The sequence below is a fragment of the Saccostrea echinata genome, unplaced genomic scaffold, assembly GCF_033153115.1.
Source record: "Saccostrea echinata isolate AGI-Se365-2 ecotype Australia unplaced genomic scaffold, CSIRO_AGI_Sech_v1 ptg000019l, whole genome shotgun sequence".
Classification (NCBI taxonomy): Eukaryota; Metazoa; Mollusca; class Bivalvia; order Ostreida; family Ostreidae; genus Saccostrea; species Saccostrea echinata.
In genome coordinates, this window is record NW_026889768.1 from 3,290,570 (window position 1) to 3,302,500 (window position 11,931).

An 11,931-nucleotide genomic window follows, 5' to 3' on the forward strand; every position below is an offset into this window, starting at 1 on the left:
TATTACACTGACAACTAGAGACAGATATTACACTGACAGATATTACACTGACAACTAGAGACAGATATGACACTGACAACTACAGAAAGATATCACACTGACAACTACAGACAGATATCAAATTGATGACTGGAGACAGATATTACACTGACAACTAGAGACAGATATTACACTGACAACTAGAGACAGACATCACATTGACACATATTATACTGACAACTAAAGACAGATATCACATTGACACATATTATACTAACAACTAAAGACAGATATCATACTGACAACTTAAGACAGATATCACACTGACAACTAAAGACAGATATCACACTGACAACTAAAGACAGATATCACACTGACAACTAGAGACAAATATCACATTGACAACTACAGGCAAATATAACATTGACAACTAGACACAAATATTACAACTAGAGAAACTCATAACATTGACAAATAGAGAATGATAATATATCAACAACAAGACACAGATATTACACTGACAACTATAGACAGGTGACACATTGACAACTAGCAACAGATATAAAATAGACAAATAGAGAAAGATATTACATCAACAACTAGAGACAGGTAATACACTGACAACTCTATGCAGATATCACATTGGAAACTATAGACAGGTATTACACTGACAACTAGAGACAAATATTACAACTAGATAAACACATAACATTGACAAATAGAGAATGATAATATATCAACAACAAGAGACAGATATTACATTGACAACTAAACCACATATTACACTGGTGACTAGAGACAACATTGACAACTAGAAACAGATATCATAATCACAATTAGAGACAGATATCACATTAACAATGCAGACAGATATTACATCAACAATTACAGACAAATCTAGAGACACATATTAAAATAACAATTAAGAATACTGAGAGATATTTCACTGAGAGCTTGAGAGAAATATTGCATAGATAATTACAGAGCAAAAGGTACTGATAGCTAGCAAAAAGGCATTGAAAACTCTGATATTCAGAACAGTAGATATATCTGTTAGATCAAGCATTCATTCAAAATAGAAATACAAATGCACCTACATATTATACATTTTTACTGACACTTTGATTATGTATGCCAACAACAAATCAACACCAATGGTCAACCACAACATTTCTATTGCACAAATTCAAATACTGATGACTCAAAAGGAGGTAAAAAAGATGTATTGTGACCTTGAGAATGTCCTTCAAACTTCGGAGATCTTGTGTTTTTGTGGGAGGGCATGTTTATGTATTGAACATGTTATCTGTTTTTTCATAAAGACAAATTGTCTGCCTCCAGCTGTGTAAACCATCACTTTACTGATGTTCTCAAACATTTATACAAAAAGTTCACCAGGGAAATGAAGACCCTCTCTTCCTATCTTTTTCGTGGCCATTATGAAAAATTACAAAACCATGATTTTTGATATGAACATCTTTTTAAAATTCAAATCATTACATAAAGGTGTGAATGCAATAATCAAAAGATATATCTCCAAGGAAATAAAGATTTTACAAAATATTTAATTATATTTGTTGGCGAGTCATTTTTTGTGCAAATTTCAGACTGTGCACACTTCAGTTAAAAGTCAAAATAAAGGAAGAAATTCTTTTTATCTAATTTGACGCTCTCCTTATATTTGTATGTAACATAAGATAATGGGTTTCAGCACAGACTAGACTTCTTCTCTGACCTTGACACTTTTTGCTGACACTAGATTATACATTGTTCCCTAAATGCTATCATCTAGATTTACTTACATCTAATAAAAGTCGTACAACTTCTATTTTTCCACAGAGAGCAGCTTCATGGAGTGATGTTCCCTTCAGCGTACTTCTATTGATGTTAACACCTGCTTGTAGCAGAAGTCTACAATATAATGTCATATAGAAATACAAATACAGTTGAACTTCAGTATCTCAAACATTGCTATCTAGAATACTAGGGATATGTCGAAATGATTTGAAAGTCCCAACCACTTATTCTTTAAGTATTTTACCCCGATATCTCAAATCCTCCGATACCTGTAAGTTTTTTTCTTGGTCTCATCAAGTTTGAGAAAACAAGATTTGACTGTATAAAATTTTTTTAGAATTTGTGATTATCTATTAGAGCAAGATTGATAATTTCACTGATATGATTTTTAAGGCATCTAAGAGTTAAATTAAAATTTACAATATATTGGGGTAGCACAATGTAAAATTTTAAAAATATATATATATAGTACGAAGAGTAACCTAATAATAGTAGACAAGAGATGATAACAGGGACCACGAGTCAAACACTTGACCTAATCTATTGCCATCAACTTACAGCCTCAGACAACAATGTAGTCTCTGGTCTGACAAAAATATCATTTTTATTTTGACATCTACTTGAAACTATTGTAAAGCAGATTTCACTTTATCTCAAGTCTAATATTGGAGTTTTTACCTTCATTATTTCAACTGTACAGACCTACATGAAGCTGTCTACAAAAAAAACCTACAAATTTCCAGAAATTTCACAATAAAACAGTCATGTTGGCTGTAAAACTTGAAACCCTCTGTCATCCCTTCCAACCCTGTGTAATCTCCAGTCATGTAAGCTGCTGTTATTGTTTAATAAAAACTTATTAGTGAGAGCACACAGCTTACATTTTTATTTCTATAGGAGAAAAAATAAATTGCTTGGTAAAATATTTATGTAACATCAATACTTTTTTGTACAATTAATTTATGTTTTTCCAGTATTTTTACTTTAGCTAAGATAACACACATCTCTTATTTCTGGTTTTGAACTTTATATTTTATAATGACTGTTTCAGCATACGCTTCATTTTTTTCACCTCTTTGGTAAATATTATACATTTATTGACTGGGTTTGAGGGCAACATGCGTTTTGTTGGACCCAAGAACCAAACTGTTTGCCTGAGGCTGTTAGGCCGAAAACAAACAGTTTGGTTCGAGGGGTCTACAAAACGCATTTTGCCAGAGAATACAGTCAATAAATGTTTTGTTTACCTTTTATTTTTTTGACATACATGTATCTTGTGCTGGCTTCCATGATGTAAATTTCCTTTACCTGCACTAAAACTCGATCAGTTTTGTCACTGTCGAACACCAACAAATGCAAATAAGATTTAGCTAATCCCGCCCCCAGTGTGATGTAAGCGGTCCAATATCTCATCGACAGGTCCAGTATCTCACACTGCGGTCAAACATCGAATTTTTTATGACCGCTCAGTAAAACATTGGAAATTTTAGACTTCTTTTTAGTATAGATTTAAATAGGAACCAATTTTTAAAGGTATAACAATATGAATTGCTTTAAATTTTCTGTCAGTGACAGTGTCAGTTAAACAAGTTGTTCATTTATGCATTTAGCAAACAATCTCATTGTACCCTATCATATCTGACTGATGTACAGATGTACATGTGTAAGTATTATCATTTTAAACATTTTGAATTTATATATACAATGTATTATTGTGTCCATTTTACTAGTATAGTAAATGTATATGTATATTTACCGTATAATTTCAATGTGTCCATTTTTAGCGGCCAGATGTAGGGGAGTGGTCCCGTTTTCATCTACAAGATCTTCAGGGCTATCCATCAATAGTGAGGCACACAGATTACTCCGGAGCAACAAGTCTACAACCTACAACATGGGAGGTCAAAATATACCAACTCTAAATATGTCTTATTTCTAATGTCAAGAATTTCTCCAATCAAAAGAAATTGATCTGCAGTTTTTGATTTCTTAAAAGAACATAATTATGATATCTAACAAATACTGTGTCATATCATGAGGATTTTTGACAAAAAATAATTTGATTGCATGCTTTACAAATTGTTTGAAATATTCTGAAGACCTGAACTTTATTACTGGGAAATCACCGATACAAAGTAGATGAAATGACTAGTCTACCAATATGCTGCAGATAATCAGTGGTCAAAGGGTGATAACTTCACAAAATGTGAAACTTAAAGTGACAGTACGGCGCATCTCATCAAAAAACTGACTAGAAAAAATTTTCCGACAAGATTTGGAATTTTTTTACCACTCATAAATGTATAAACTTTCAGAAAATTACAACTTTTACAATTAAATAATTTGGATTATTTCATTAAAATTAATAGTTATTTATGGGACGTAAATATATACATCGCAACGTGTTCGGGGTTCCACATTCCATGCTATGCATGCATGCGTAGTTTTCATAAACAAAACAGCATGGTTAGAGAGGGAATCCCGGTAGGCCTGCTACATTGACAAAGTCGACCAAAAAGAAAAAGAAACTGAAAATAGAACTTGAAAAAGCAACTTTCCTGACTAAAATTTAGTTTGGGGATTAATAAAATCGCTGGATAAGGAAGAAACGGGAACTCGGCGACACTCACGCAGGGCTCTCGAAGGTTCTATTCGACAGGTTTGTTGATACTAGTTATCATTTCTCATTTTTCCGTCGCTTTCAAAGAAAAAAATAGTGTAAACTCAACATAAAAAATACATTTTTGACTTATAAACATTGTTGCCATTTGAAATGCTAATTTTTTTTAACTGTGCAGAAAAATATTTAGTTTGACATTTGCCGCGATAACGTATGATTAGTTGGTTTTTCCTTTCTCGGACCCCAATACACAAAACGTAAACATTTGTACTTTTAATTCTGTTAAATTCGCCTGAATGCAGACAAAAATCTTTACGATCATTATTTTAGATTATTTTATCAGAAAGTTATGATAATTTGTGTTTTTGAAAATTGCTTTCACCTAATATTCATTACAACTGTAAACTCTACAGTGTAGGCACGTGCCGTTTTAGAATTCACGTGGTACAAATAAACAGATCTAAGATTGCTCCAGTTCGTACGACCCTTGATTTTCCGGCAGATTCTAATTACGTTAATTTTGTTTGAGTAGAGAATATTTCTGTTTCTCAAACTGCTTACATCAACTTTATACCTTATTTCTTAATGACATATTGGGTAAATTTGGATGAAAAAGCACACATTTTGGAGCCGTACTGTCGCTTTAAATAAAATCAAAGATAAATGAATTTTTATGACAGTAAAAAGTGACAAGTAATTCCCTACCCTGTATCTTCCGAATTCACAGGCAAGGTCTAGTGGAGTTTTCTTGTCCTTATTTTGCATGGTGGGAGAGGAGTTGTGAAGTACCAAAAGATTCACCTGTATAAACAAGAAAACAAGAGTTATCTCTCTTTACATTATTTTGCATCTCTCAGAATTTCTGTTTAATGTTATAATAAATTGAAATTCTACAAATGATTAAAACACATTTCAAAATAAATACTTTAAAAAAATCATATTGTCTATTTTAAATTAATAATCAGAGCTTGATTTAGAATACTGCGCATGCATCTTTACGAAGCTTCAGTTTCTGAACCATTATCTCAAAAAAGAAATTCTTCGGTATGAATACGATACAGGACTGTGAGCTTAGTCAATGTATTTGTAACATGTGGACGTGATCTATGAATGAGCTCTGAATGACACTTAATACACAACTGGGTATTTGTCCCCTCTTTCACTTCATCTATAATCACTGCAACAAAGGACCATCTTTAGCAGAGATAAGTGAACTCCGATTACACACCTCTGGTTATTGTCTCTGAAATACCTGTGCTCGCTCAGGTACAAAATTAGGTCAACAGTCCCTAACTCACCTAAATCGCTAGAATAATAATTTTTATTCTATAACAAAACAATAACACCAACACATTTTTTTCTGCTGATTTAGCACAGACTTGTCTCGGAGTGTCAGGTATAAACAGTTTAAAAACACACCTGAATAGGCTACTGTGTAAAATACAGAAGTAAAATTTCTTGTTTTTTTGTGTCAATGTTTTCAAAGAAATATGCTATAATAGACATACATAAAAAAGATGTTACATTTGTTTCATTAATGAAGAATTGTACAGATCTATAATCGTTACTCAGGGATTATTACAATTCTTGTTATCTCCTGTGTTGTAAAGTCAATGTAATAACTGAATTCTGTTACTACTATCTCAGTTGTTTTGTTACCTTTTATTATTGATCACAAAAGAACAAAATTGACATTGACCAATTATCTCTTTTACAAGTTGACACAAAGCCGTGTACAAAAGCAGAGTCTGTGGGTGGTCTTTATGTACCCATCCCAGAAGGAGGAACTGACAATGTGAGAGGGGACAGATGTCCATGGTTTTTGCATCTTTTGGTGTACTTGAAACAGTAGAATATGTGTCATGACATAAACAGTTTCTCCTCTTTACACCACAAGTTCTCTACGCGGACTGGTACCCCAGCGAATCACTGAATCGTAGAACCGATTCAGCCTTGATCAAATGATTTACTATCTTAGGATTTCAACCCCTGGTGGCAAAAAATTTGATCGATTGCATTATTTGGTTTACTATCAGTATTTAATACAACATTTGATATCCTGTCATTAAAATGATTTAGGTTCAACATAGAGAATGGGGAGTTTGTTAGAAAACAATTCCAGCTTATGGTACAAAAACCTTACCTAAAACGAAGATTAAAAAAAAAAATGCTTTGTGAATTGTACGTTGTACATCATATTTAAAAGAGCTTGTCTGATGACTTATAATATAAATTTACTATTAAATAATTATGTAATACCATACAATTTTTTTAAAAAAGACATGACCCATTAAATATCTTTTTCAAAATGCTGTTTTCAAAAAGACTTTCAGATATTATATAAAACCAAGGCTAAAAAAATTAGTATGACACATCATATTTGGCAAATGCAGACTGAAACTACCATTCCTATAAATATCTAATAGTGCCCATACTTCTTTCCCTCTGAAAGTTAATATTTACATGTCTTATGTACTTAAAATGGGCTGAACAGTTGTACAAAGATCTCAAACTTATCGGGTATCAATATAACAAAAGATTGATTGAAATCTACTTTGAAAGAATGGCAAAAGGTCACAGGCGGAAACCAGGACGAAGAATTTTCTCTTTCTGCGGGACTGAGCGTATCGTAGACTAGAGACGTTTGTATCATCCTTTCCGTAATCTCTTTGAAATCTTTTACATAGAAAGTTTGAAGGGTGTATCGCTATATGAAGTTTTTGTTAGCTATACCTTGCATAGACACAGAGAATTGTTAAGCTTCAAAGCAAATACATTTTCATTTCTGCTATGACTTGTAAATATGACTTGTGTGACAGAGGTTAACCATAACTGGTGACTGCTCATTTTGAAGTACTATCTAATACCAAACAGAACAAAACCTGCAGAATATTCCATATCAATCATTCTCTTATCATTTGGTATTATTTATCAATTGAAATTCAAGTGGATTTGTGAAAGATTGAAATCAAAATGTACTTTACATTTCTATACGGATTCAATTTATACACCAGAAATAGCCATTTAATAATTACACCCACTCCCTTTTTTCTCACCACAAAAAGGAAAATCCCTCAGAGCAAATATTTGTTGTTCTACAAACTTCTTAAACCGTTTTAATCCCATACATTTATAATGGGCAAGAATGACCAAAATTGTTCTGAACATTATACTTGAGCATCATTGCATTCCATAACCTATAGAAAGAGTTGTATGTTCTAAACTTATTTTTTCCCTAGACTAAATAACTAGAAATAATTCAACATATATTTCTAGTCCAATTTTTATGTTACGCTCAAATAATTTCATTTGAAGAGGGATGGTTTTTAAAAGAGGAATACCTACACAACTCTAAAAACATTTTTGTTAAGCTAAAATCTGTTTCCTTTTTCATGTGTGTGATTTTCTTGACCTGATTTTGTGGTGATTTTATTTAAAAAAAAAATGGTGTTGATTAGAATTTTTGGTAAAATTTTGTCAAAAATGAGTTTTATTTTATTGAACAAAATTTTATCCCTAATATATGTTTCCGCTTCTATGTTTTTTAGGTACTATACACACTCTCACATTTAAGAATAATCAGTATCTCTAGAGATACCACTGCATCAACGCTTAACTTACCACATCAAAATGTCCATGCTGACAGGCCAGGTGTAGGGGGGTGTTTCCATCCTGGGAGACCTCGTTTACTGGGGATTTCCACTGGAGGAGGGTGTGGACAGGATCGGACATTCCCTGCCATGCCGCATAGTGGAGTGCTAACATACCTATAAAATATGTGTACTCATAAAAGATCAAAATGATAACAGTAATTAAAAACAAAAGATCCATGGATAATAATTATTTCATAGGTCACCTTTCTCTCCCTGATAAATAAATATGTATATTATGAAATCTCTATTACAGTCATCAATTATCAAATTCCATGATTTCACCAATTTTACTTCACAGTATAATAGGGCTTGATGTCAAGTTTACAAATTGTGGTCATCTTTTCTTCAGAAGTTTATACATAATCTGACCCCCTATTGCTGCCCCACCCCAGCCCAGGGGATAAGATTTGAACAAATTTGAATTTACACTATTTAATGATGCTCTTATTTAAAACGACACACACTGTGTCCCAAATCTTGTCTTTCTTAGTTCAAAGGTTCTTCAGATGAAGAAGAAAATTACAGCAAAGAATCAGTACTACTGGTCTCTGTTTGTGATATTCAGACTCAGACAGTACGGCTTTCAAATAAAAATTAAATTGTATACTATTTTATGTGACCTGTCTCTGATTTATTGATATTGGCAGTAGACTATGGTCATGTAAGGACAGGGCCAGGTATTTCAAGGCTTATTCCACTTTAATCCTGGCACATAATCTTTCAATACACCCTTACAAGACTGCCATTCAAACATTCAATCTTTGTTTTACATGGCTACAGATTACAATCAATACTGTATATCTACAATGACCTTCATATCTATTATACAGGATTACAAATATAAAACCCACCCAATTCAAGCTAATTTTCAATGGAATCATGTCATATTCATAACTTAAGACCGGAGAGGAATGCTAAGTGCGGGATCAGAGGGGGCTCGGACAATAGTTACAGAATTAAAGTTGTAGAAAGTATTATACACACTATTACACACTTTCTCATGATAAAATGAATCATTCAGTTACGACTAGGCCCTCAGGAATACCCTAAGTTTGACTTCATTAAAACTGGCCCTTATGAATACCTATGGCTTAGCTCCATTGTGCTTGCCATTGGGTAAATATAAAGTACATGAATCATGGTTTACAAGGCTTTTATTTTATCTACATACAATCATTAATTATTACACACCTCAGGAAAAACTTCCATCTTTCATATTTGTAAAACAAGATCAAAAACATGTTTGAAATTTTTTTTTAGTTCGTATTTTCAATTCATTTTATCAGCTGCCTCTGGTATAACCATAGCAGGCAGACTTTTAGGTGTTAATACATGTAATTAAGTACATACATAAATACACATATTGAAGTCCACACAATGCAGGAGATAATTAACAGCAAACTTCTCTCAACCCATTAACAATCACAACTTAATTTTGTAACTTTTCCTTTTCATATAGTAGGTGAAGTTGTGATGTTTATATCTCCCTGAGAAAAGAGACCATATGTATATTTATAGGCCGAGACATATTTATGTTAGTTTTAACGTCTTTTGTCGAGGTGCTTGGTCAGAAGGGAAAAGAAACCTACACACTAAAAGCTTTTTACAAGCACATAAACATGGGAATTTCGGCACAATTACATATCCAGCATGAATCATTTAAACTTTCCGTTTTTATATGGTGATGAGGTGTTCCATTGTCATCAGTGTAAATATAAAAACATGCTGTCATTCCAGTAACATAATTAACAACTGTCATTAAATTTCTAAATAGATATCTCTTTTTTACGTGCATGTCCTCAGTTCTGTTTAATTTTCTACTATTATCAAATGTGAATCATCGTTTTCTGACCATTTAGGTACATAGATAATCAGACTGGTTTAATGCACATCCACATGATGTTTCCGTCAATGTTAAACCTTCATTCCCTTGACCCATTGATCTGTGTACAGACAATATCTCTTCTGAAGGTTATTTTATGGCCCTTACATTTGTCAAAAAAATACAAATTCTCCTGGTAATTAATGACCCACTACATTGATTCCTGTGAAGAGAGGAATGATTTTTTAAAAATTTATATACATTGCAAATATGCCCTTAGTCTGTTCCTTTCACAAATTTTGACCCCACAACTACATACACCTGGTTCAAATTAACCCATATACTGCATAAATTTTAAAAGAATTTTGTTTTTTATTGATGCAAAAAAGAGATATACTTCATGTAATTTTTTTTAATATCTTGTTTAACAATTACGAGGTCAGATTAACAATCTTTGAGTAATGAGTGAAGTTGCACCATTTTTTTCCCCCTTTGTTTTGGCTTTGACACAGGAGTGTACTCAATAAAAATGCTCCATAGATCATGAATCTTGTCATGTCTGATCAAATTTCACATTTCCTTTTTCATTTGTAAGAATATCCAGTTGAATTTCAATAGCAGGGATTAGTCTGGTTTTGTGGAAGGTGTGCCCTAAGACACTGACAAAGCTATATGACAGTTGGCTTGATGTTTTAATCTCTCTCCTATGACCATGATGACAAAACTAAACTCATTCACAATAGTGCATTTCTGATTTCAATCAATTGTTAAAAAAATAAATAAATTCCTTAATAATGATTTTGCCACAGCTTTTCTTCAAGTGGGAATAAAAAAGCATGATATATTGCATCATTATTCATCGATTCTGAGTTTTTGTTCAAAATTGCAATAACTGTGTGAAGACAATTTAAGATGCATCAATGAATTTTCTCATTTTTTCCCCTTTAAAACAGGGGTAAAAAACAGGTACATGTGTATTGACACAATGGCAGTGTTGCCAAATCAGGGTAGAGCTTTTTTGAGGAGATAACATCACAAAATATTTAGTCTGTTTAACATTACAACATAGGCACTGACCCTGGACATCTTTATCTCTTCTCAAACACCGACAAAAAAATGTGGACACATGAATCAATAGCATTCAATCAGTGTTCCAAACAAAGAGTTGGCATTCCTGTGATTCCGAAGAAACTCTATTAACCCTCTTAAAAAAATCTCAACTCGAGCAAAACATGAAGGTTAAATAACAAAGAGTCTAACGCACTTTGCAGCAAGGCTCTGTTCTTCTCTCAGCAAGACACTGCAGTATCATAGTCTAAAATAGGTGTAATGTTTAGGTTTGCACCTTGATGTGAAAGTGCAAGGAGTGAAAACTCCACCCAACTTCATATTTTTGTAATTTTTTTTTAATGTCCGCATTTTTCTGTCTCCAACAAGATAAACCTTCTTGTCTTTCAATAAAGAAGTCATGAGTTATAGGAGAAAAATTGTGTAGGTATTGAATTTAAGATTGTCTCCATCATTCTTAAAAATATAGTTAAACTGGGTTACAAGTAAGTCACTGGAACCTCATATTTCGCTTCCTTTTAACTGAGATTCTTTACATCAATATAAAAAATATAGTGAAAAGTCTTCTAAGGTGTTCCTAAAAAATCGTTATAACCAAGATTTCCTTATCAGCAAGTTCTTTTTAACCAAGATTTACTGTACTCTTATACCAAGTTTAAAGCAACGTCATGAGAAAGTGATCCTCAATGCTCTGTAGGTGATCTCCACTGTAGACATAATGAAATGAAAGTCTAAACTTTATGGTCTACAACTATTTAAAATGTGTTTACTTTAAAAATACCAACAAGCACTTAATTTTTTTTCTCCACTTGAAAACCTATTATGTAATGTTCAATCCCCTGTGTCCCACCATGGAGATTATTTATCTATCTAACCTTGAAGGGAAAAAAAAAGACTTCATTTCTATTCATGAGGATTACCAAGGACATAGAAACTTTAAAACATGAAACTCAGATCCTTCACACAATCTTCATTGAACCAAACAACCCCCT

General features: G+C 32.7%; 1 protein-coding gene across 1 annotated transcript in view; it reads right to left on the minus strand.

Moving 5' to 3' along the window:
- LOC133189585 (caskin-2-like) overlaps window positions 1-11,931 on the minus strand; it is a 78,080-nt gene that overhangs the window by 56,502 nt on the left and 9,647 nt on the right. Inside the window, exons 4-7 of the mRNA XM_061324964.1 lie at window positions 8,018-8,163; window positions 5,102-5,197; window positions 3,533-3,663; window positions 1,782-1,890 (exon numbers count right to left, since the gene is read on the minus strand). Of these exons, the coding sequence (XP_061180948.1) occupies window positions 1,782-1,890; window positions 3,533-3,663; window positions 5,102-5,197; window positions 8,018-8,163 (482 nt within the window). The remainder of the gene's footprint in view (window positions 1-1,781; window positions 1,891-3,532; window positions 3,664-5,101; window positions 5,198-8,017; window positions 8,164-11,931) is intronic.